This window comes from Patagioenas fasciata, chromosome 1 (genome assembly GCF_037038585.1).
Source record: "Patagioenas fasciata isolate bPatFas1 chromosome 1, bPatFas1.hap1, whole genome shotgun sequence".
Taxonomy (NCBI): domain Eukaryota; kingdom Metazoa; phylum Chordata; class Aves; order Columbiformes; family Columbidae; genus Patagioenas; species Patagioenas fasciata.
Genome location: NC_092520.1, coordinates 180,374,475 through 180,402,197, shown reverse-complemented (window position 1 = coordinate 180,402,197; position 27,723 = coordinate 180,374,475). Strand labels below are relative to the sequence as shown.

General features: G+C 38.4%; 1 protein-coding gene across 7 annotated transcripts in view; it reads right to left on the bottom strand.

The window, feature by feature from the left end:
• TAFA2 (TAFA chemokine like family member 2) overlaps nt 1-27,723 on the bottom strand; it is a 188,002-nt gene that overhangs the window by 25,333 nt on the left and 134,946 nt on the right. For all 7 annotated transcript variants that reach the window (XR_011736708.1, XR_011736705.1, XR_011736707.1 and 4 more), the window contains one exon: nt 601-753. Coding sequence is in view for 1 of the 7 variants with exons in the window: in XM_065838850.2 (XP_065694922.1) it covers nt 601-753 (153 nt within the window). In the remaining 6 variants the exon portion in view is untranslated. The remainder of the gene's footprint in view (nt 1-600; nt 754-27,723) is intronic.

The following is a 27,723-nucleotide window of genomic DNA, read 5'->3' as shown; positions in this document are numbered from 1 at the left end:
TATCAACAGTAAAGAGATCATGTAAAGGGTGAATCCATCCTACTCTTTGTTCAGAGAAAGAGATGTGAAAAATCAGCTAGTATTTCCCAAATAAAACATATGAGCCTTATGCCAGATTTGTTAAGTAAAGCATTAATATTGTACTATGAATAGGAAAACAGTGTTGGTTTAAAAAAGCAGCCAGAATTTTGTTCTGTTTCTCTGTTTGTTTGTTTCTGTATGATAAAAATAAATATATAAATAAAACACAGACTGCAGCACATGAAAATGATACGCTTACATAGATTTTGCATAAACACTTTTAAGTAAATTTCATACAACTCCAAGGGCACTCTGTTAGTTGGATGAAATTTAGCTTATCAAGAGGTCTCTTTCACTGGCATCTGATAATTTTGCTTAGCCATTTCCACAGAGTAATACCAAATAATTCATTTTTCCCATCTTCCTGACATTCACCTTGGCCATACCCTTCAAAATGCAGAAGCCTTCCTACTCTTATCTTAAATAATTAACTGTAATGGTGTGGTTCTCATTGATGATATTAAGCCAGCAAAACCCCTTAAGAGCATGCAACAAAAGGAAACAATAGAGTAGTCGCACCATCAACACAAGAAGGAGCTGCTCGGGTGGTACCTGCTACCTGCCCAGGGAAGCAGGAGCACTTCACCGTCTGTGATCTTTCTTCTATCTTGTTCTTATTGCAACATCTGTGGAGTGCCACCACTTCACAGGTCCCAGTTTTAACATGGTGAGCTGTGAAAATAAGAAGGTGAGCAATTTGATAACATTGCAAGGTACTATCACACTCTTTGTATTGGTTTTGTTTGTCTTGTTTTGTTGGGTTTTTGATGGTTGGGTTTGGGTTGGGTTTTTGGTTGGTTGGTTGGTTTTAATTAGAAATGCATTAAACTTGGCTCTGTAAGGCAATCAATCTGCCATGTATGAAACTAGTATTACAATGGTACTAACATTAGAATGTAAATATTATTTCTTTGTCAAATGTAGTGTAAATGTTTCAGGCAGAAAACACTGGCTAAAGAAGAACAATTGGAGAAGGCTGCATATGGGACTTTTCCAGTGAAGCAAGAAGCAGAAACATTATAAAACTAAACTGGAAATTATATTAATTTCTGGACTCCCATAAACAGCTGCGTATCTCTACCAAGTCTTTTTTTTTTTCTTTTTGCTAAGGGAGAAACCTGAAATGGAAGAGTATCAACGTTAAATTACCCGTACATGCATATGTTTTCAGAATCTATGTCTCCAGACTTTATGTCCATGGCAGATGCAGTTTTTTGTATGATACCCCAAAACCTTTCTACAGATGGACAGCCCTCGAACAAAAAACAGAAATAAAATCTAGTGCGGAACGAAATCTTAAATCTTTCTGTCTGGCACTGCAATGAAAGTCTGGGAAGGCAGGAAGTCAAAGTTTTTCAAAGATGGGGGGCAACAGGACAATCTTTATTATCCCCTATCCAGTACCCATCACCCCCACCCATGCTGCTCTAACTCATCACCAGAATCCTGTTACTGGAGTCCTATGAGAGGTCCAATTTGGTAAGAGAAGAACCACCAAACTTTCTGGTTGAGCAGTCAGTTACCAAAGGATCCAGAGTTAAGAAAATATTATTTAAGCAGAACTTCCAGGGCTTACTGATACGAGACCAGATATTTCTGGGGATAGTTCATTTACATCAGAAGGGAGAAAGAAATCTGAACTTTTAGCTTGTATTAACCTACAACTGTATAAAGGGAGAAATATGAATTACACAAAGCAATATATGTTCTAATGGCACTTCTAAGCCCCTCTATTTCTTCTGCTGTTTAACTTGCTGTATGCTCTATGCAAAGCTTGTGTACTAAACCCTTCAGCTACCCTTTATATCCTTGATAGCAAACAATAAACAAGAGCTTCCATGAGGAAGAGGCCCTACTAATAGGCTTTCAGGAGCCCGACACAGATTCCTGGATCCACTCAGTAGTTATTGCACAGTATCAGCTCCCAAAAGGGCTGAGAAAAGAAAATAAATTTGACGTAGGTTATGGACCCCAAGAATGTACCTAGAGGCAAATGCCAAAGGCAGCAATTAGACATCAAGAAAACATAAACTACTAAACATTTCTTTCAGGTAATTATGCATTTTTCAGCAGAACAAAGTCCACTGAACAGTCTGTGATCTTTGTCGTCACTCACTGCATCATACTATGTCAGGTTAGATTATACTCTATCACATCATGCTGTACTACAGCTGAAATGATTTAACAAAATGCGAGCAATTAAGCCATAATCCATCATATTGTGATACACTGAAATGTTACATATAAATCTGAAATCTCAGAGAAAAAAAAAGTCTTTTTCTGCACAAAAAAGCAATTTATATTATCTACCTGAACTTTACAGTCTCTGATATTTTCATATATATGATGATGAACAACTATTTTTACAGCTACCAGCACAGCTGTCTGTAAAAATTACTATTAATTATTTTCTAAACAATTTCATTAGTATATATGCCAATAAAACAATTTAAATGCATTCATTTTTCTCATTAAAACTGTTCTAAGGTGGGGTTTTTTGTGTGAATACCATAAAAAATATTCTAGGATATATTTCAAATGTATAACAGGTAGTAGAACAAACACATGCTGCTTTTCCAAGTCTACATTAATATTTGAGAGGCAATTATACATCTTACACCTACACATCTTAACACAAATTAACTTATTTTTATTTTGTGAAAGGTTTATAAAAAACCCAGACACTGCCTAGAGTAAATTTAGTGGTAGGACGTGAACTTTGTCTCACCTATTTTTTTACCATATTAGTTTTTACTTCTTATTTGTATTCCAACGTTTATCACTGATCCTGAAAAGTTGTCTCCTCATTGTCTTATTAAATAGCTTGACACAGCTCTATCAGGTCTACAGAAATGCCATAATATACCTGCTAAGAGAAAATTAAGTACCATGTGCACCAGCAGCCATCTGGAATGGAAGCCAATTCAAAGAGCTGTTCTAAAATGCTGTGAGGCAAATGTTCATACTGAAACAAAACTTTTGAAAGACTTAGTTTGTAGTAATTAGGGAAAGAAAATCAAGCATTTTAAGACTTTTATGGGAAAAGAGTGTAATTAAATGAAACGATTACTTAAATTCACGTACAATACAGCAAAGCATTTCAAAATGTGAAAAGATATGTGAAAAAGTAGAGAGAACAAAACATAGTCATATATTATTGATAGTATTTTGCGAATCTTTAACAAAGCTGCTTTGAAATTTTCTAGGTGTAAAACCAAAACAACCTGGAAAAGTATACAGAGATATTTCAAACACTGAAAATCTAGGCCAACCATTATCTAGTTTCTATTTACCATCTAGAGTATGCAATGAATATTTCTTAAGAGGAAATGTAGGGATTTCAGCTCCTTATGATATCAAATAATTAAGTTCCAGTGCAGTAAGTACATATCTGTCACATTCATGTGAAATGAAAGCCGCTATACAGTTGATAAAGGATTTACCACAACCTAATACAAATTAACCTCATTAAGCTACTGAACCATTCCACAAAAGGAGGATAGCACTTTAGGAGATTCACATTTTGGTTTTATTTCTTTTTTTCTCTTAGCACACACTTCAAAGTATTCTGCTTGCTTTGCAGAAAATGTTTGAGGAGCTGAATGTCATTTCTGGAATCTACGGAAATTCATTATTCAAAACCAGTGCAAACACTCAGTGCTGCCTTCTCTGCTAATGCAAGTAATCCTTCCTGAATTCCAAACAAAGAAGGACTAAAGAAAGAGACTTAGAGATATCTATGTGTACAGATTATGAATTTTTCCTGATGATTATGCTAACATATGTACATATTATGTTCCAAAGATGTAACACTGTATTATGAGAGCATAACTTGGAAAACAGACATAACCATATTTCACCCAATAATGGTATACCCTGTAATTAACCTGCCACTTTTTTAACATTTTTCATGTAGTGAAACCATGAATAGCTATCTCATAAATCAGTATGAAATTGGTACATCAAAAACTTAAGTGTTCACAATCATACCTCTGAAAAAACTAAACCTAAGTAATTATTATTCCTCATTTAACATAAAAATGAATGAAGTTACTGTTCAAGATTGTTTTGCAATTGACATATATAAATATAAAATCTTCACTGTAGATGCAACGTTATACACAAAGGTAGCATTAAATCAAGGAAAGTCTTCTGGATTACATTGTCTGTTATGATAGCCATTTCCTAGCCTTGCCACTTAAACATTCATGTTCAATTCTGACACTTGTCTGTTTGGCCATTTGAATCTTCTATTTCTTTAAGGTTGCACAGGTCCTTCTGGCCATTAACAAAGAGGAAAAAATCATGTTGCCATGGAATCAATGAAGTAAAGTCACAAGTTGTTTCTGTCTTCAGGATCCCCATCATTGCCACTGTCGCAGTGCAAACAGTGAAAAAAAAAATCATACAATGTCCTGAACTGGAAGGGACCCACAAGGATCATCGAGTTCAACTCCTGTCCCTGCATATGACAACTCCACAGATCACACCATGTGTCCGAGGGTGTTGTCCAGTCTCTTCTTGAACAGCCAGGCTTGGGGCTGTGACACCTCCCTGGGGAGCCTGTTCCAGTGCTCCACCACCCTCTGGGTGAAGAACCTTTTCCTAATGTCCAACCTAAACCTCCCCTAGCACATCTTCCTGCCGTTCCCTTGGTTCTGTCACTGGCCACCATAAAGAGATCAGTGCCCGCTCCTCCTCCTTCCCTTGTGAGGAAGCTGTAGCCCGCAATGAAGTCTCCCCTCATGCTCCTCTTCTCTAGACTGAACAAACCAAGTGACTTTAGCTGCTCCTCATACGGCTTCCTTTCCAAACCCTTCACCAACTTCATAGTCCTCCTCTGGACACTCTCCAGTAGCTTTAAATCCTTTTTATCCTGTGGTGCTGAGAACTACAGGCAGTGCTCCAGGTGAGGCCGCACCAGTGCAGAGCACAGCGGGACAATCACCTCCCTCGCCCAGCTGGCAATGCTGTGCTTGATGCACCCAGGACACGGTTGCCCTCATGGCTGCCAGGGCACACTGTTGGCTCATGTTCAAAAAAAATCAAAATGTTCTACCATATGCTCTCTGGAAAGACACTGGCACAACTGGGTAACACAGCTAAACCAATCTAGTGACTAAGAGCTACTGGAAGAAAAAGAAGATCCCTTACCCCTTTTCCTGCACTTTCATCCCTTGCTTGCATGAACACTGTCATATGATGGTGACAACGGTAAGCCAGGGACTTAGACTGGCAGAAAAATATCCCCTTTTTCTGTAGGGTTAGTTCTCTATTGGTTTAGTTCCTACAACTGGGTACAGAGACTAGTGAGACGCAGTTTCAGCCACACAGAAGCAGCAGAAGCACGCAGCCACAGACACCTGATCACCTCCTCCTGCAGAAACCAGATCCTATACGAGCTTAGAAGAACCACAGCTCTGCACTTACATGAAGTAAATGTATCTTCTTTGATTCCATTGCAGGTATTTTCTCTGAGGTCAGAGAAACTATGTAAAGTGTGCAAAGATTTGTTTGCTTGTGTCTGTGTGGTTTTTAAAGCTTTTCACAAGAACAAAGCTTTAGTTGAAAGAAGAAGCAGCAGATAGCAATAAGGAGAGGAATGGAAATTACTATTAGTCATGAGTTTTAATCCATATTACATCTAACATTACCAAAACTTTGGCCTTTTTTGTCATCTTGAGTATAATCAGGAAGATGTCCCATATGAGATACCATAGTGACCCAGTCTTTTAAAGCAAGCTTTATTCATTTAAACCATATCCACATGAGTAACTGCATTAAGGACTATAATGGAACTACTTGTTTTAATAACCATCTGCAAAGAAAAACAATATTTCAGCAGATGATTAACCTGCTTTACCCATTTCCCTGAGCTATTAGTCACTATTTTATACCACAATATTCCAACAAATGGGAGGTGGGTATTGATATCAGAAAAAAAAAATAAATAAAAGTAGTGGTTTATTTATTTTATTTATTTCATTTATTTTATTTATTTAAAATGTATCATTTTACAGATTAGGCTCTAAATCATTGTCCTGCTTCTAACTGACCAGGAAAAAAAGTGGATTTTATCATTCACAGAGTCTATTTGCTTTGCTCACACTGATTGACGTGGAAAACAAACGTAGGTTATCTTTCTGTTACACTTCAGCAATTACAGTATGTCATATCTGTCTTAGTGTGTCACTGTAGATAGGAAGGACAAATAAACTTGCAAAATCTCTTACATACAAAAATGAACACTCACATGCAGTATTGTTGCATTTCTTCAATGGTTTAGTAAGTGTCAGTAGCTGTCGCATCTAAGCAATCAAAATGTTATGCAATCACAGTTAAACCAGCTTCTCCATCTAAGCTTTCTCTGTTTAAATGTCAGACAACGATATATGACAAGAAATACACTGTCCAGTTCCTTCATTCAATTAATTTCAATATTTTTCACTATTTTCTGTTATATCCACCTAACAGCTGGTAGGGAAAAACCTAAATTGGGTTTTTTCATACTCCATCAGCAATGGTGGTGATACTGCTGTAGTTGCGTGTTCTAAGAACATAAGTAATGTGAAGCTTTTTGTTAAAGATAAAAATCTTCCATTTTATCAGTCATTAGTGTAATTAGGGAAAAAAGGAGACAAGATTTTTGGGAACACAAACTTCAGTTTGCTTGTGTAAACACAAAACAAAGCACCCCTTCATTTCGGCTCCATGGGCCAGAGGAAGAACTGGCAGCACAGACATCAGGTAAAGCATCTCCCATACCAGTCATAATCTCATCACCTTTGCAAGCCACTGACTCACAAAGAAGTACCAGTAGATACACATGGGCAGGAACCTTACTGAACACATCCTTTAGAGATCGGATTCCAAACCCTTTGAAACAAATGGTTTGGGGCTGATCCATGGTTTTGGATGAGGATGTCAACTATTTTTTTTATTTTCAATAAAGGTAACACCTGGATGTGCAACTGAGATATTTATTCTGATGATTGCATGCCTAGCAAGTACATGTGGTCTAGATATGTGACTGAAAAGCATGATGAATTAAGATTATTAAATCAAGTTTTAAACCATCATTAGAGTTGTCATTTGTTTTCCATTGAATAGTTAATTTAATAAAAGCACAGTATCCAAGCAGTGTAACTATTTTTGAAACATAGTCAAATTGGGTTACATATTGAACCTAAAAGTAGGCATTTTCAGAGGAGGGCAAAAAACTTGTTTCCACGTTGTTTGGTTTTGTTGTTTTTTTTTTTTTTTTTTACAATATTTTTATTGCTATGAAAAACTTAAGGGATTTTTTAAATTGTAAAAAAATCTCAAAACAAAGCAAAACATTTTATTGTATTTTTTTTTAAATGGTGTTTTTCTTTTTTTTTCCTTGTTGGCCAGTGAACTGAAAAATCAATTACAGACACAGTAGTAATTATTCTGTCCTCAGTGGTGACAATGAGGCATGCCACAGTTGTGGTCCATCTCAGGAAAGGAACTCATGCTGCTTTATTTTACAGATGACACATGGGGTTGCACTATAGAACCAGCAGGAAAAAAATGATAATGTTGTGCTGTCTTATTCTACATTATCATTACATTTCACATGGGTACTTAAAAACTTATTTAGCTCTCTACTGCATTGATGCCACACACATTTAAAATATTCAGGTAGTCCAAAAGTAGTCTACAACATAAAACAAATACTCAATTTAACTTCCAAAGACAGAATTTCCTGTAGCAAGAAGCTGGTCTCTAAGTCTCTTGATGATTCCTTTTCCAAATACCTAGAACTGAGGATGTGTCAAATAACCCTCATCTTAGCACGGTCCTTGGCTGAACCCAGAGACCCTGAGGGTCCAGAGGAGACCCAGGAGCACCTGTGGGGAGTGTTCAGCCCCTGGGCCTTGTGGCAAACCCGCTGAGATGAGTCAACACAAGAAAATGCCTCCCCAGAATGCCTTGCAGACTAAAGGGAGTTACTGCATACAGGAGTGTAGGACCTGCTATCAAATGAAGGGGGAACAGAATTTTGAGACTGTAAAATTTGCCATCAGACATTTTGTGGAAATGTGTGACTCATCATGGGATGTTTAGTGGAAGGATCAAGTGCAGGGAGTGGGAGGGGGTCAGGGCAGACTGGGGAGGAACAAGCATGAGTCAATAAAGGGGACAGGATAAGAGGAGACAGAGAAGTATAAACAGGAACTGATGGGTTCACTCGCCTGGCTGAACCTTGTGCTCAAACACTGCAACCTATTCTATGTTCTCATTAAATCCCATTTCTATATTTTTTGTGGGTGAACTTTCTTCTCAGAGTTTGTATGTGTGAACGCTAGGGAAATTTAAGCCAGACAAGTTGGTGATAGATCTGTTTACCTGCAACTGGCATGGGATCACAAACCTCGTGGCCTTATGAATCCAACTGAAAGCAACTGGTAATATGGGCGCACCTCGGGACCAGCTACCAGTCAGGTTGAGTGTCTAAGACCAGCTATTGGAGCAATCCATTTTGTATATTTGTATATATATGTATCTGCTTCCACTAGCAGACTTCAATCCTAATCAGCCAGAGAAAAGGATGAGGACTGGGCCATCCACTGTATGATTGCTGTGTGCATTAATGTGCGTGCCAGGAAAAACCTTTTGGTTTGTCTTCATTGATCTATGTGGTTGGTTCTGTGTGTACTGTGCATGTTTCAGTCTGTGTGTCTATATGTTCATCCATACATGTTTAAGGAGCTTATACACTCAGCCTCATGAGTGGCAGAGCCTGGGGATAAGGAGCTGCAGTGGCTTCACATGTGTAAAGCTACTGTATTCACCAACGTCTAACAGATATAAGCATTAGAAACCTTTTGGAAAGAAAGAAAAAAAAAAGCAAGGAAGACAGAGGCAGCATTTGGCAAAATCACATTTAACCCTCACCCTTTGCTTCTAAGAAATGTACACAGACTGTCAAGATAATTCTCTTGTATTAGGCAGGTTACCTGCTAGATCAGCAGATCAATAGCTGTAGAGATGCACATGCCAAAACACTGCAGTGAGTCAAGTAGAAGAGTTGCCCTGTTCGATGAGAGCAGTGGATCCCATGCCAGAGGCCATGCAGACCTTTTATTTTTTCATTGCTTGATTCAGCTAATGCAATGATGCGGACAGCTCCTCATGCAAATATTTCCTGAACCCCTACAAACACATCTGATTGACAGGACTTTGAAGTCTTATTTACTGCATTAATGTTTTCATGCCTTCCACCTCAGCTATAACTAGTAAAAGTTATTTGGTCTCCTTCGGCACTGAAAATGTCCTGATAGACTGATCACCCACTACACTCTACTTACACCTACGGGGAATCAGCTCAGCTTTAAAGTACAGCATTGCTTTTCATTTCTCTTTTACTCTGATGTGTCTTGCATCTTGGGACAGGTTCTCAGGTGAATTGTTAAAAAACAGAGCTGATTGCTTGGAGTGATTATTTTTGCAGTGCCACCTGTAGGCAGCATACAGACAAAAGATCCTGCTAACAATAGCCCCTCCCAGGCTTCTTGGATTCAATGTGGTGTTTTCTCTCCTGAGAGAACCACCATTTCAAATTAACAAGAGTAATTCTTGATAGGTGTTTATTCTGCAGATATTAGCCAAGCTCCTCTCATCAGGCTGCCTCTGCCATGCAATTAACCTAGTTAGTCCACTTAGGTGAAGGACGGTGAGCAGAGCACTATGCATACAGCATCTCTGGTAGCCTTTAAAAACCGAGCTAATGAATGGTTTGCCACAGTCACACTGCCAAGCATACTTTCCTGCACACTGCCAAAGAAAAATCGCATCCATCAGCTTGTCTGCCAGACACCAGTTATAGCCATCTGTGTGGGAAGACCTTATCCCTTTTGGAAAAAAATCAAGGAAAACTACAATGTAAGCATTCCCCTGAGAAGAGCTCACTAATGATCCTGTGACATCAAGCCTCAGACATTTTGGTAGCAAAACTTATGCACTGAAATGGACGGAAGGATTGGGTTATCTCCACCAAGAGAGAAAAAGACTTGTGGGAATAACACAGCAAGCTGGCACGGTCCCAGCTGGTCACACAATCTTTACAAAAATAAAACCGCAGATGGAGTGTTTCATGTAGAATCTCTTGGACCTGGAGAGCTCGCAGCCATCTGATTTTATCCTCCTGGCCTTACAAAGGCTAATTTTATTCAATCAGTCCTTTGGCAGGAGTGAGCCAGTCTAACTCAAATAAGCTTTTCTCCTCTCTCACAAAAGTCAGAGCCTTTTCATGGCAATGGCTACAAATGATGCATTCACGCCAAACTTTTAGCCAAAGGCACAGGAACTCAAAACACAACTAAATTTCAGTTAGCCTGAAGTTCCTCTTCTTCGTATGATCCATCTCTCAGCCTAGAGTGTTACTGTCCCTAGGTCCTGCTTTCAGTTTTGAAATCAGATGATCGCTAGGTTCACGAAACCACAGTGTTCAGAGACAAGATCACGAGCAGTGATCATTCACCATCTTGCAGCTCTTTATATGTTTACCTGCTTGTAAAAGGAGGAGAAGCAGAGGCCTGTGCACATTGGCTCAGTCCTCACCAGAAGCTCAGCTCCCCAGCTGCAGTGAGCCCACCAGGTCTCTCAGGGCTTCCTGTGGCAGGTGCCCAGGGTGGAACTGCTGCACCATGGCCACCCTGTTGGCCGAGCAACGGCTGCGTGCTTCCCTATGGGCCAGAAATGGAGACACTGCTTTTTCCAGGCAAGATACTTTCCGCCTTCCTTCTCTAGCAGCTGCGAGCTGACACCATCCATGAGACAAGCCTGTGTAGAGCTGGCCGGGAAACACCCAGGGCGAGGCACAGTTTATAAATACAAGTCAAGAGCCCCAGTATCTCTGAGGTTGTTATCAAACATGGTAAGCAAACGATAGATTAAAGTGTGCAGACATTTTGTAAATTAACAGGCTGAGGTCTGAGATTACTAATTATATGATTTCACAGAGAAAAAAAAAGACCAATCCAGCTCTCAGGCACTCAAAAGAACATTTGGCACAAAGACTTTATTCTCTCCTACTCTCTCTGTGGGCCTCCTGCCAAATATCTCGACTCAGCAAGAAGCAGTAGCACATGTCTCAGAGCAGCCTTCAGCATCTGACAGAATACAAAAAAAACCCCACATTTTTTCCTCAGTTTCATGGCTTCAGAAGCCTGTAGTTACACAATTTATGGGGAATAGGTTTCTCCTGTTTCCTTAGATGACTCTCATTATTAATTTTCTTTTATTTCCAGCTGACCTAAATGGTCTCAGGTCACATTGTACTAGATGACAGACTAACATGTTCCCAGGGACACATCAGAAGATGAAAAAAAAAAAAAAGAAATAAAATAAAATAAAAAAAAAAAAAAAGTTGTTTACAAAAGTTGTTTTCTACCTCCATGTATTTGAATGACCCTCTGGCACACGACCCTCACCTGAAGCAATGTTTTACGTGCTGTGTATGGGACTCTCTATGAAATAGGATTAGTGTAACAAGGCAAAGAGGTAAATTCAATAGCCTTTTGAACAGCCTGATTTCAGGCTTCTCATGCTTATTAGAAAATAGCTCAAGCACCTCAGTGGACTTCTGGCACCTCTGTGGAGACGGCAGCTGAAGCCTAGGGAAGGACAATCATGGTTTGCCTAAAGAAGGATGCAGCTGGGTGCCTGTGCTCTACAACCATCTCAGCACATGTCTAGCTGGTTATGCGTGATCTTCCTTCCACAGTTAAGGTATTTAATTATTTATTTGTTTATTAAGGTGCAGAAACTTATTTACGTAATAGATCTCAGTAATAAGGTCAATTCATATTTAAGCACCTGAATGTCACCATTGATTCCACCATCAAAGTCTTTTAGTCCACTTTTCTTTTTAAAAAATTATGCTTAGACTCCTTTATTCACCCCATGCTAAGATTCTTCATGTTAGAAAATCAATAGCCACCCAAATTTGTTCAGTAAATCTTTAATAAATTCCACCAAAGAAAGAAGAGTAAAGACAAAGCAATGACTTCTAAAGTAAGTAGCACAAAGACTTGTTTCTGAGGATGAATATGAACACCACTTGTTTAATATCTGTACTGAAGAACTATTAAGTTGATCAAACCTAGAATACACACTATAACAGAAGAACTCTGGGACATTAGTAATGACCTGATAGAAACCACTCCGTGAGGTCAAGGTAGACTTCCAAAAATTCTGCCAACTTCAAGATTTCCATTGTGCAGAATTTTTACAAACATAATATTCAGAGTACTGCATCACTCTATATCCCCTTTCTATACAGAAAGGCTGTTATGTACACCTGTGCAGCCATTCATGTAGAAAGGATATTTAAATAGAAATATATCATAAGAGTCTGAAAATACTTTTTCACATTCATATGTGTGTGTACTTTCATCACATAAATAACTTGTCTAAATATAAAAAGCATTTCATTTTTGAAATTCCACATTTTAAAATCTCACCAAGATATGAAGATTTTTGCTTGCTTTCTTGGTTGGTTCATTTGTTGGCTGATTGGCTATTTTTTTTTTTACCAATAGAGTTTTGGTTGGTGTGTCGATTTTTTTTTTCTTTTGGGGTTTGTCTTAGCTTTGTTTCGCTTTGCCTTATCTATTTTTGCGACTGGATAGAGTGGTATATCTATACTAATTTAAAGTTTCTTTGATTCTGTAATGTATTTTTATATTAAATCATGTTCTGTTTTGCAGCTCTGTAATGCATTTTTACTTAATCCATCAATTAAACCAAATTATCAAATATACCTTGAAATATTCCTCCCACAATCTGCAGGCACATATATGCACACTCTCCTTTCTGAGAAAAACCTATGTAACTGGTTTTTTCCTTCTTCCTTTTCCACCCCTGCCTTCCAGGACTTCCCCACAGTGGTTCAGACTCCCCCACATGTGCTAAGAGAAACTCTGTAGGATGCCCCAGCTCACAGTTCATCATCTGAAAGCAAGATCTCCATTTTAAGTTTCAGCTTGCTTTTGTTGAGCCTCAGGCAAGCTCTTTGAAGTGCAGAGTCAGGGGAGGAACTTAACTCAGTCCTTTAGAAAAAAACTGCTAAGAAGGCACATGTCTAGTCCTGTGAAATCCCCTCTTTTAGAGTGATCTACCCTGCTATAACCTTCCCTCTGCATTACTGATTCCATATAAATAGCAAGTCCCTAAGTCACGGACATGATGAATCAATAAGTATCCAGACAGAGTCTATGAATTGAAACTGGATGGCCTGGGAAGAGGCTGGCCATTCTTCAAGACAGAGGAAAAGAAAGCACATTTCAACAAGCAAAGGAAAAGAGGAGAAACTGCCAAGTGAACCATTCAGAGCAGTGCTATCAAGAATATTTTTGCTCAGGGATTCCCAGTAGATAATACTTTCAGATATCTCTTCTTGCTGAAAAGGTATATTTTAAGATGATCCTAGCAGACTCCCTAGCACTTTTTTTTCTGAAGGAACTGATTAATAGAAGCTGTCAATAAGAAACATACAGCACTCTCATTTCCATCCAAAGTCAGAAGCTGCAAAAATAACACAGTTCCTAGAACTCCAGAAGCCTGCTTTGTAAAAACTGACAGGTAATGAATGCATCTGAAGTAATTCACACTTTCAAGATAAACCTACTAAAAACCAAGACATAGGGAAAAAAATTTCATAATTATTCAGGGACTTTGTTGGAGAATAAGGAATTGGCTTAATGCTTGGGATTTTACCCTGTATGTCTACAGAAGCTCATACACTGCATCCAGGGATGTGAGAGGCAGTACCAAGCCAGCTCATGATCCTTTTCCATTACTGCGCATCCATGAAGTAAGCCAGGCACCTCATGTATCTAGACCCCTGCTGAGATGCAAGTGCAGAGTGCAGCAGAGCTCACTGGGCAGCTCTTGGGCTTGAGCTTTCGAGGACCATAAAGAGCACACCTGGAACAGGATGTAAGCAAATTATTTGTAGACTGGTCAAGCCTCCTGAACTGAACATGAGACTCCTAGACCAGCCAAGCAACCATGGTAGCATGGCGCAGAAGGAAGGCTACAGTGCTCTGATACTGAAAGGAGTGGTGAAGAGGACACTGTTCAAGGCAAGCTTCACACTCCTGAACAGGTCCAGCTCCCACAGCTTCTCCTCTGCCGTGTCACCCAACACCCAGCTCCATCTTTCCCCCACAAGAGCCAGAGCAGCACTCCTTCAGCAGCTGGGAATGAGGCACCCTCCAAGGCACTGAGTCAGTGCCAGAGACTGCTGGTGACAAAGGGAGAGCCTGAACTGGGTGCACAGTTCTCACATCTTTCTCCCCACTGTGAAAGGTTGATGAGGCGAAAGGAGAGGGTGGGCCACCTGACAGTCAAATGTTAATTCAAATGTTACTAATAGGAACTTACAAGGAAAAACTTAATGTATAGGCAAATAACCATCTGCACATAAAATGATAGCATAGATATACTGGCTGTATACATTTATACGGCCGCATGTTCTTCGCTCTTTTTTGCTATTTTAATGTAGGATTTTCCTCACAGAGGGCAGCACTAGAACCTCAAAACTTCAACCCCCAGATCACTTTGAAGAGTGAATTTTAGTTAAATAACTGAAAGATAAGTAGATTGAGAAGCAATTATCTGTGGGCTAGTTTGCATACACTCTTTCAAAATTCCCAAGTGAAAGCTGAACACCATATACAACCATAGTACAGCGTATTTGTCTTCCAGTGCCTAACATGTCAAAAATGACAACAGACAAGTGACCATTTATAAATATCCATAGGGTCATACCTCTTTTCAAGGTTAGAGGAAATCGTTATGGGAAAATAACCAACCACCCATGGTTCCTTAGGAATATCTACACTGACTCACATGAAATGTTTTTACTATTTTAGTTCTAAAATGCACACCAGGAGAAATATATGAGTGTTAAATAACTGTCCAGGTACACAGCACTGATATGTTGCGAAGGGAGCCAAGCGTAATCTTCTTTAGCTTGTAGGAGACTGTCACAAAACAAGAATTGCCTTCCCCTTCGATTCAGCACCTTAAAAGCTGAGCAGCAAGGAGATACACGGTAGGATTTGACAAAATGCCATTCATGAGATGCCTTGTCTGATCGCATACACAAATCTAGCGGGAGTTTTATCTTCATAGGGCTCACAAGTCAGAGAAATCTTCAGAATAATCCCAGCACATATCCTCCAGATGCAGCCATAGTTGGCAGAGCATTGTAAAACAAAATAAAAAGATGGGGTAATCAGAAACTGAAGACGCAGCAGTGAGCCAGCTCTTCCTGACTTCAGTGGTACAGCCTTGCTTTAACACCTAATTCTTTATGTGAAAGTGGTGCATTGTCTAGGAGTTATATTACAGCTGGGCACATACAATTTCTAAGGAACAAGACCAACAACAAAGAAGTAAATATGGACAATGTGAAATTCCTTTTATTTCTTACACAACTACTCTGATATTTGTGAGCTGTTACTGCTCTTCACTTTGATTTTTACTTTAGCAAATACATTGCATAATATGGATGCTAGCTAAGTATTTATGATCCTCTGTCTCACCTCTTTAAGGGAGTGGCACATTCATCCACATTTCCTTTCCCATACAGTCATTTCTAGAGTCTAGCAACACACATATTACAAGAATATGTTGCCAGCTGAATGAACAAAAAGCAAATTTCAGCAGATCAGAGCAAACTGGATCAGAGCCCCAAAAGCAATGTCTGTTCAGCAGTGTCTGAACCTGGAAGCTGGAGAGACCTGCTGGAGTTTTGTCCCTGCTTATTTTTATCAGGTATTTATTATACATACAAAAATACGCATACAGTTAATGACATATTAGAAATTGTCTTTAAGTAGAAGGATGCAAAACTTTAACATCTTGACATTTTTATTCACTTTCTGGATATTTATATCATCATTTATTATATTATTATATTATTATAACAATAAAGCAAGTGAGGTTTCCAGTGTTCTCTACAAAAGCAAAGACACATCACCATATGTTGTAAATCTACAGCTTTGGCATATAACCTAGGCTGGACATCCCTGGGTAATCAATGCAGAACGAGAGAAAGAAGCACCACTGGGAGGTAATATTAGAATTTTAAGTCTGCAACATTACATCCCTTCCTAAGGGATAGAGCTACATCAGCAGAGACATGACTTGGTCTCTGGATAATAATTTCTTTTGCAAGATTACCCTCATGAGAATCTGACATTATCACAATACTGAAGCAGGCCTAACAGAAGGTCAATGTTGTATGACCATGTCTGCCTCAGAACTGATAATGTATGTGTAGAACTAAAGCCAGCTAAAATACATCCACTGATTTAACCTCCACTATAAAGTTGATCTCTAAGATCTCAGACATTTGCCAGGACTCAGCAGAGGAGTGACTTTCAGATCCAAATATAACACTAAAGTCACAGGAAGAAGCAAAAGGACATTTAAGGAACATACTCCCCATACTCCCCTAGCTATTATTTCAGGAGCTTTAAAATGTTACTAGTTATGATAGCAGTAGATCTAGACTGATTTTCAAAGCTCTCATTAAACAGTGAACTTTCTCTTTCAAAGAAAAAAAACAAAACAAAACAAACTTAGAGGTCTCTGACAGACTTATTGGATTTAAAATACATAACTGACTTATTTCCTCCTTGAAAACAATTCACTTAATAAAGGAACACAGAAATAGTCTGAAGCTTATAAATCTCACTCTATAGCTGTAAAATAACATCTCCACATTTTTCTGCAGGTTGTTTGTAAAAAAGAAATCTCACATGCCGCATCTGTCTCCTTCTTAATTATTCATTTTTGCTGTGCAAGAACCTAGGAGATTTTTCCATGAAATAAATAAAGTACAAGATAAATGCCAAACATAAAAACTTCATTAAAAACTATTGAAATTGTTAACCCCCAGTGATCATTGTTACGAAAAATTGAGTGCTATTATATAGTTTAACACTCCTCTTCTACAATGACTCTATTAGGATAAGCCATAATTTGGCATTTTCTCATATTTTTCGTCTGGGGCATAATGCTGCTTAATTGTAGACTCTTGTATTCCTAGCACCCAGCAGAAGAGCAAATTAGTTTATAATCACTCCTACAGATCTGTTCGGACAATAGCACAGATTTTTAGGAGAGCTTTCCTGGCAGACACGATCCGTCTAATAAGTGGGACTTTTCACATTATTTTTTTTCCTTACACCACTGTTTACCATGATAGTTTTAAATGTGGTTTCTTCACAGGATTTGTTGTATATCCAGGTTAAAAAATGCTCATTAAAATAAATTGTAAGTGAAAGCAGAAGCAAGAACTAAACTTGAGGAAGGTATTTGCTTCAACAGATTCTTTATTTTTAAAAGGATTTCCTGTACTTACTATTGGTTTTTTCAGAAAGATGAAAAATTAATGAGGGTAAAATGTCACCTGTGATGAAATAAACCACATGAACTGCAAAAAATAAGAGTGTGATTTCCATATGCCATTCAGACTACTCTAATTTAGTTTTGCTTTGACTTGCAGAAAAAAAAAATTAAATTCTAAATAACTAGAACATGAACATAAAATGTTGATAATTTGTTAATGGAGGTATTAGTTCAAAATAATTACAAGATTTTTATGCTTTGCTATTTCCAAAAGTAGCTGATTGATTCTGAACAATTTTGGCTACTTCTATAACTAAAGAACAGCTGTTCTAGAATATGGCATTTTTACAGGCAATAATATGCAGTAGTCCTTTGGGTATTTATTTTTCAAAAGAAAATTAAAATGACACCAGTTAAAAAATTCTTTCTTTTTCTCTAAAATGTAGGTTTTACTTTGGGTTTCTGGAGTACAATATACCTAACCCCCTTCTGGTAGCTAAGCTCTTTTCTTCAGTTTTCTTCTACACAAGCTGTTTTCCAGAGTAAACCCAGGAAAGAATAATGACAGTAATGTTGTGTTAGAAGGAGTGTGGGAAATATGCACTGTCCCTAAATTGCTGAGCAGAAAGCACATCTAATGACAGAGACAAAAACTGAAAAGTCAAGAGAGGCCTGAGATAAAGACTGGTATAATGGGGAATCCTCCTAATTCCTTACTTTTTAGCTGTTTACATCCCATCCCATCTTCTTCCCCACCCATTAGGCAGGGGGGTTGACTGCACTTCTTTCCTGCAAACCCCAAAGAGCAGTTTCCAAGGCCAGTGTGACAGCAAAGAGTAAAGAAGCCTTAGTGTTCATCTAAACTCTTCTATGAACAGGAGTAGCTTATGTAGGATGAAAGATAAGGTTTTTTCTTAGATTTTTCCAGGGCATAATCTCTGTAGGATGTCCTTTGTCTTCTGCAACCTGCCTTTCTAGTGTACATATACATATACATATACATAGTTATGATGAGGGACAAAATAGGCAGAAATATGGATTATTTAATTATCATAAATGAGATTGTCTTCATTTTCCCATGTTCTGAAAAGGTAAACATAGGTATGGAAACTATATTTTTATTCTCCTAAGTTGTTTTTGAACCAAAAGGAGAAGGAGAAGAGCAATTTACACAGCCTTTATATACACAGTGTGCAGCAATGTAACAAGATGGCACAATATTACTTTTCCTCCTTCCTTATTTAAACGTATATCTTCTCTCAGATACAGTTATATTTGCTCTTAATATCTCTAGCAGATGTTTTGAGGTGAATGATGCAATTAAGAATCCAAAATACCCATTTCTTCCAGATGCTTATTTTCTCGATATTCACTCAGTGGAAATATATTTACTTTCCATGCTGCGGTGTCTTGCAGTTAGCACACCTTCTGGGTTCGATTTCACAAGATTTCCACAGTTAATCTGACACATGCCAGTGAATCTTAGATGAAAGTTTAGCACCAGTAATCTTTTTTTTTTCTATCAGTAGTAAATTTACATAACATAACAAAACCAAGTAAAGTTTTATAAAAGTATTTTACTTTAAAAATCCATTCATTTTGCCGTTCCTTGGTGCCATACTTTCTGCTGTCATCTTTTTAAAACTTAGCTTTGGTTTTCCTTAGCCTTCCAGCTCACTGAAGGAATCCAATTATGATTTCAGTCTTTTCTATGATTCATTCTTTTCACTGAGACTGAATTACAGACTGAACTCTTCATCCTTGCTCCCCTCTCATCAGACTCATATATAGTTTTGGCTTCAAATTCTGGATCCAGAACAATTCTGACCTTCCCAGCAACTCACCTCATCTCCTACAAATCCTAGATCTCCTCTCACACATGGTCCTGGAGCACAGACTCAGCTGCAGAAATTCTAATAACTTGCAACTAAAAATACAATGGCACAATGTACCCAAGATTTGTGTTGGTCTTGACAGAACACTTTTCTCAGGCATATCCTTTCTGCAGCATCACATTCACCCAGAATAACCCACACATTCAGCTTTATGCTTCAGTCATTCAAGGACACTTGATATTGAAGCCAGAAGTATTTTTCAAAGAGAATTCTAAGTCTACTGCATTTACTAGAGAACAATTTGAGTACAAGAGTTATACAAATCTATGGGGAAAAAAAGAACAAGACAGACTTGGCAGCTCCTGCCTCAGCCTCCTCATCACTACAGACAGAATTCTTGCTCAGCCTGGCAGAAGAAAACTGCACAAAGCAGACTGCTCTTTTATGATTTTCCTGCTTTTTGTCATCTGTACTCCCAAGCCAGCCTCAGTTCTCCAGTAAGTATGGCATGGCTTTGCTCCTGTCTGTGTGGAGAAGGGGCTTTCTTGGTCACAGTTAAATGGTAGGTTCACACTTTAATGGGAAGGTCAAAATTTCAGTATTATCCCTCTGCAAATTTCAAGAATTCTTCATGACCTTGTGTATATTTTAGCTCTATATGGAGATATGCAGCAAATGCCAAATCCGGGTTTTACACCCCAACCTTTTCTAACACAACAGAATGACATTTGCAGAATGATATGCAGATATAAATGGATCTGTCACACACCACATTTCGTTGGCTTTTGAACTGCAACATGAGACTCCATTTGAACAGCAGAAATAAAATAAGACCTTTACAATTTTATTCGGATGTTATCACCCTGATACAGGAAAAGAATTATTAGGCAGATAAAAGAATAATATCCAAACTGAGTCCTCCTGCTAAGAGATTTTCCAAAAGTTCCAGAAGGTTTCCTGTAGGTTGCAGACTTTTTGGTATATGAACTCAGAGAAGTATTCACACCTACACTGAAAGACTGAGTTCCCAGTTTGTGGAAGGACTGAGCTCTGAAGGTGTTTCAGAGCACCTAAGAGAGATGCCTAACACTGGATGTTGTGGAAAATTCCCAGAGTTTTCAATTGTGTTTGAAAAGCTCCTAGTGTTTTGTGAAGCTGCCATAAATAAATGATAAGAATTTTAAAAACGCTCAAATGGTCCCTGTAAGCTCTTTCATCAGTGATGATCTTGCATTTTTCTCTTTCATCGAAGTCTCATATCTCCGCCTGCATACGCATGCATATTCCCTAACAATACAGATACAGGCTTTTCTGCTTTGGGGCTGTTGGTTTGTGCAGCTTGGGCTCAGATCAATTCCCTCATCTTCTGAAAAGATGAGGCTCTTTTACAAATCTCTACTACAGTGGAGGACTGCCCCAGTGAGCCTTAAAACGGTAAATCTCCCTCACCTCCCCCCCCACCAAAGAATAAAAGTAAAAATTCTGTTTCCAGAAGAAACTTTATAAATTGCTACCCAAAAGCACATAAAGTATTTTTGTCCTGCTATTTCCCAGAATAGCTGACTGTTTCTGAACATTTCCTTGGCACTTGTATGACTAAAGAACAGCTGTTCTAAAATATGACATTGTACGAGCAATCCCTAAACATTGCTATAGAGTAAATTCAGTGAAGAGTGTCAAGAGAGAAGGGCATCGTCTTTAGACATCAGCAGCAGAAAATTAATGCAGATGAAAGTTAGATCAACATATCGCGTGAACACGAGAGAAATAATCTCCACATGGGATGCAATTTTCCTGGTACAAACCTCCCAACCTGAATACATGAAATCCTGTGAACAGTATTACAAGGGTAGATACCAGCATACATATGGGGCAGCCATCACTACCTGTATGGATTGTATGTTGGAAAGCCAGAGGAACAGCGCAGAAAAACTTTAGAACTGTACTGGGATATATGACTTCCATACCTGAAACTAGATCTAGACTTTGGAGATAGAAATGGCCCTAATTCTGCCATTACAATAATCTTACATATCTGGCTAATGTTAAGGATCAGATTGTAATTATGCTGTGATATTTGACCTATAAAATGACACATTCTTAACATGTTTAATTTGGAGGAAATATACTGTGAGGGAAACTATTCAGATTTTCATTTCAATTATATTCTTGTTTCATAGTCCCAGACATTAATAAAATGTTATGAGCGTTTCTCTGAGGAAAAAGACAGGAAAAAACAAAGCCGTCATACCAGTGGAGAAAAACTTACTTGGTTTCTCCACCGAAGAAAGCTTGTACTTTGTACTAGTCATGACCTTCTGATGTAACTCAAGGTCATCCTACCACCTGAGCTCCAAAGCCATCAGATGACAGAGCTCTTCTACAATACATGTCAAATTCCAAGGCTGAAAACCTGCACATAACGATTCACATTCTGAAGTAACTCAGTAGCCTCTTGTTACCAGCAATAAATATTTATATAAAAATAGAGAATAGCATTTCCTCAAAAGGTTTTACTTGTGTAAATGCACTCTGATATTTACTATTAAAATTTTGCAATAATCTCCCCATTTACAGCTCCTATCCTATCTAACTGTATTTTAAAGACAGTGTAGCCAGTGTAGCCAATGAGCAAAAATTACTCCAGAAAGGGAGAAGGGGCTGGGCAGTGGGCACAGGCAGCTGCAGCAACTCCATCAGTTCACTGCGGCAGAGCATCCTGCTTCATGGAGTCTCTGGGTCACTAAATAGTCCTTCTCTTCCTTTTCTTTTCCCCCCTGATCACAACTGCATCTAACATCCACTAATTTCCTCTTCTACACTAAGGAAAAGTCTATATAAGACCTTATCTACGACATGATATACATATAGGAAAATGAAAAAGTCAGAATATAACTGTAAATGCTAACAACAATATAATAATATATGCCACGTTAATTGAGCACTTCACAAGTTTATGAAACAATAAGGAAAATTCTGATCAACAGTTCCAAGACAGTGGTACTATTAAACCAAGATTAATTGAATAAGACAACTATCTAGGGGGCTAACAACTTCTTTCATAGTTTTTTTAATGGGTTTAGTCAAAACTGTGACATGCAAATGTAATCACTTTGTTTTCCTAGGTATAAAGATCATGGAATAGTTCGAGTTGGAAGGTATCTGCAAAGGTCACCTAGTCCAAGCCCCTGCAATGAGCAGGGACATCTTCAACTAGATCAGGTTGCTCAGAGCCTCATCCAGCCTGGCCTTGAATGTTTCCAGGGATGGGGCATCTGCCACCTCTCTGGACAACCTGGCCCAGTGTTCTATCACCCTCATTGTAAAAAATTTCTTCCTCATGTCTAGACTGAATCTCCCCTCCTTCCTTTAGTTTGAAACCATTACCCCTTGTCCTGTCATAACAAGTCCTGCTAAAAAGTCTGTCCCCATCTTTCTTACAGGTCCTGTTTAAGTACTGAAAGGCTGCAATAAGGTCTCCCCAGAGCCTTCTCTTCTCCCGGCTGAACAATCCCAGCTCTCTCAGCCTGAAGGATAAAGGAATCTAGCAGAATGCATTACTTAGTATACACAACAAATCAACAGCAATAATTCTAAAGATTGTTAAACTGGAAAAGTATGTCTTATTCCAGTATTAGGGAAATGACAACATTTACTCATGGTAGGAAACAGTAACAGCAGGGTAAGCATATTATCAATGTTTTACAGTCCAAACTTCTTACAATCTTTTCCTAACAAAAAAGCAAGGGAAAGCTTACTCTTACAAAACAGAAATGGGCTAAAATACAGTCGATTGGTGGGTCATTGGTGGGAAGATAAGAAAAGATCCTAGGTACTCACTCATGGAAAGGTAATAAAAATTTGACATTAGGACTACAAGGTGAGGCCCAAAATAAAGAACAGCTAGGCACTTCCCTCTCATTTGTCTTAGTGAAACATAAATCATAATACTTGCGAAATATTTTTAAGTGATCAGTAGAAAAGGAAATGCATGATATCTCATTGTGACCCTCTAACTTCTCTCTTCATGACAGCCAAGTTTCATCACCAAGGCGGTGATGGGAAAGGGGGCAAAAATGAAGGCAGCCATTTGCTGTGACGGAGCTGGAAGTATAGAGAATAAATAGGCATAACTGCTATCACCATGATTTCTGCACCCCTGTCCCAGTGAACCATCAGAACCATTGGCATCTCGGCAATCAGAGAAAATAATTTTCTTTTATACCCTGGCAGAAGGCCAAGGAATGTTATCTACTGAATTCTAACAGATATTGTATTAACATTTTAGATTGCACTGACAGATACTGATATGAAAGTGTTTGACTGACTGTTCTATTTTATCTTCAAGCAAATGGCAATTTTGGGATCAGGTTCTGATCCTGATATAACTGAAACTTTCAATTAATGCCCAAGTTAGATAAGAATATAAGAACTAATATCTTTCTTCCCCATGTCTGCTAAAATGACTATCATCTTCCTTTGTTTCTATATTTAAACATTAATTACTTCAGAATTAAGTTAGTGAAAGCTACACACAAAGCATTCTCATTTAAGAGAATCTATCCCTGGGACAAACTTCCACAAGGGATAAGATTAGCCATCTCTGAGACATTTAGCAAATATGACAAAAGAGCTTGATGAAGCAGGCCTGACAGATCAACAACAGATGAGTGGAAGCCTCCATCTAATATTTTGACAGACCCCACTGACATCTTCCAGCCTCACCTGGTAGCTACCAAAGCATCCATACACATCTCTCTGCATGCCTGCAACTTCCCTCATCTAAATATTAGACAGTTTTCTCCCACCTAATTCCAGTAAAGAACATGGGAATATGCAGAAAAACTCTTAAATCCTTTGATGGGCCCATGCATCCAGAAGGTGCATGTTGAACACATACAGTTTACCCATGGGGTTAGATCCTTCACCAAATGTTATGGTACGGGCACTTCAAAAAACTGCAAACTGAGGAAAAAGGGGTACTGCTGCTGCCTACCGTGTATATCAGAGCTCATCTCACGGCACTGGGAGATCTGCATTTTGTGTCCTGTTCAGCTCAAAGTGTTCAAACCATGTATCTCACATAAATCACCTATTAAGCTGTCTAAACAGGTGTCCTAACTCACCAGTGGATTTCACCCCTTGCGCATAAAACAGGCATGAAGGTGTTGTGACAAAGCACACAGGCCATTACCATAGCTTTTAACAAAGTGCTCTATTATTTCTTCTCAGAACAAATAAATTGCACAACCCAGGGTTCAGACAGAGGCAGAAGCCTGTCACATGCCGATTCAGTGTAGCGTTAGCATCACTGCACTTACTAGAAGAGCCTCGCTGAATGCTAGAAGACAAAAGAATGAACTTACACCACTCTGTCTGTCTACAAGGACTACGAGTTCTTCCACTTGCTCACCAGAACCAGGTACACTACTGCCCATACTGGACATTTGATTAAATTTGTTCATTACTATGAGAATAAAAAATATTACATGCTCAAAGACAAACACATGTAGGATGTGTGTTATACTATATATGCCACATTTATACTATATATATATGCCACATATATACTAAATATGACACATTTTGGTTCATTTTACTGATAGAAATCGTGATGAATCTAGACATAAGACTCAAAAGCCCTTCCAGAGCAAACAGAAATTATGAGTTATCCAAAGAAAATAAGACAGCTGGGGATAATGGTTACAATTAAGCTGCATTTCTAACTCACTTCCACAAAGATTTAAGATCTTCAGACAATTGCTTAGCCTTTGACTGTCCTGCACATTTCATTTGTAACATTTTCACAAAACAAAGGAAAAGAGATCTGGTGACCAAGGAAGAGGATGACCATTGTTGAAAGTCCATTCATGTCAATAAACACATCAGAACCACCTGAAAGCATGCCACTGCTACCACTGGGATTCTTGCTTCTCATAGTCATACGCATCCCCAAACTCCAGGCACATGTGTGGCACAGGACATGTCCTACAACACAACAATAGTGCCAGCACTGCTTCTGCCCTGGCAAGGCAGCTGAGAAAGGCAGACTCATCTAGGGAGGGTCATGTAACCAGCAGCATTAGAGGTTCAGTGGCTCCTTTGTTCAACTGGGATTCAGAACAGATGCTCCTCTGCAAGGAGAAACTGAGACTCATTTTCTACTTGTCAACAGCGAGACATTCCCTCACACTTCTAATCTAATCCACAGACAAGCAGGAGCAGCATCACAAACAATAAAGAGTTTAGTTTGTTTTAACTATAAAATAGGCATCAGATTAACAGGTTCAGCTTTGGAGTGAAATTTTTTTAATTAAAATAAATTATCATGCCTTTTCATCTAGTAAGCCCAAAAATATTCAACTACTTTGTTTATCTACCTGGAATGTTTTCTGGTTCCTTAGCAAATTCCTTCTGGCAAGTAAGCATTCATGATTAGCCATATTTTTAAATAGCTTTTTATTTTTCCAGGCATTTAAAATTTAATATGAAGTTTATTGGTTTGTATTTTTAGGAATATTAAACTATGCTCAGATTCAAAGACACCCTTAATTTATTTAGATCACCTTGCTGTGTTATCAACATAAAACATTAGCAATCATAAAAAACTCAAAGAAATCTGACTTTTGAGAGTTTTTAGTTTTAGGGTAGAAACTCTGTCTTGCAGTAGCCTCTTGTCTACAAAGGAATGCTCGTAAGCAGCTATCAATATATTTCTTCCTAAAAAGGACCAGTCCATCACTCAGAACCTTAAACACAGGCTGTGGTACAAAAGTAATCAAATCAATTCATGTTCCCTATGACAGAAATAGCAAAGAGGCAGTGATGCTGAACTGATGCCTGCCTGCCAAATGTGTCAGTGAGCACTATATGTTTTGCACAGGTTTATTTGTTTTCCAAGGGCTAGCAATGAGTAGGAGGATCAGGAGCAGTCTTATAATAAAATAACCTTATGGAATTCTTGAGGTAAAAATCAGCCATCCTTGAGCTTTATCAGTTTTTAGACTCATAACCTTGTCAACATCCTCTTGGGGATTGATATTCCACTCTTCACTTGTCTTATCATATATAGCTACTGCAGCACGAATGGATCTGGTACTGCAGGCTGGTTCAGAGGTGCATGTGTTCAGGTGAAGCACACATGACCATGGTATCAGGGTTCCAGGCAAAATGAATTAAAAAAAAAAGTGCAGAGTTCTTGTTTCTTTCCAGAAGACAGGATAAATTGAATATAAGTATGTGCACACCCAGTCACTGACGAGGAGAACTCATAATCCCATGTGTGGCAAAAAAAAAAGTCAATTTTGTGTTCTATTTTAAACACTGTGAGTGCTTATCTCTTTTAGCTCTTGGACTTTCTGTCCAAACTGATGAAATTTTAATAATCAGCCAAAATAAAGAGCAGAAGTGTCTTCATACCAGTCTTCTCAAGAGAAAGAAGGATGGACTTGGTACCCACGCACCTGACAACGAAAAACTGTGATCTGAAATCCCAGTTTGTAACCCTGTGGTTGCTCAACTGGTTCCCTATGTCCTGCCTCAGCTTCTGTTTTTCTTGCTGCTGACTTGGGATTTCTCACTTGTACCATACCACTGAAATGAGTGCAACAAGCCTAGAGATGGCCTGCCAGAGTTAGCTGTTTATATGCCTGTTGAAGACTGGAGAGCAGAATGCTCATTAAACAATTTTTCACACATTGGTGACCTTTCCTTCTTTTTATTTTCTTTTACAACCACTTTCGGAAAAAAGAGATGGGCTTAAGAGTTGGTGCAACTGATGCATAGTATGACCAAGTCAATAGGAAATTAAAGATTTTTTTAAAATGTAGATTATCGATCTTTGAAATTGCAGGGGGTCCTTCAAAGTCATTAGAGTTTGTCATGTCAATATATCAGCAAAGACTTCTATAAATGAAGATTAATGATGCCAGGGATAATTATCAGTAAAGAAACTCACACCTTTCTCAGTATTTGGAAACTACATGCAAAGGTGAATAGTGTCAAGTTTTCCTTGAATGCACCATAGCTCTGTTTCTTCTATTATAAAAGAGGGAAGATTTTCTTTGAGACAATAGGAAGATAAACTCCCAGTTTCTGTGGAAATCAATGGTTGTTGAGCTGCCTATCTCTGATTTACTTTTTAAAAAAATCCCCCATATACAGTGAGTGCAGCTGATTTGCAAACCTACTAAATCCACAAGCCAAAATCCTTCTGATTTTTTTTTTCCAAAAGAATCTGAACAAGTACAAATAGCTGCTTTCCAAAATTAAACACTCAAGTCATGCTTCTTCATATTATTGTTCCCTGCAAGTCTTCTTCACATATTTTGTTAGAGGCACAGAAAGTTACAGCTTAAACAAAAACAAGAGTCAAAGCTTTTTGTTAACTTGCAGGAATGTAAAGAAGTCCATA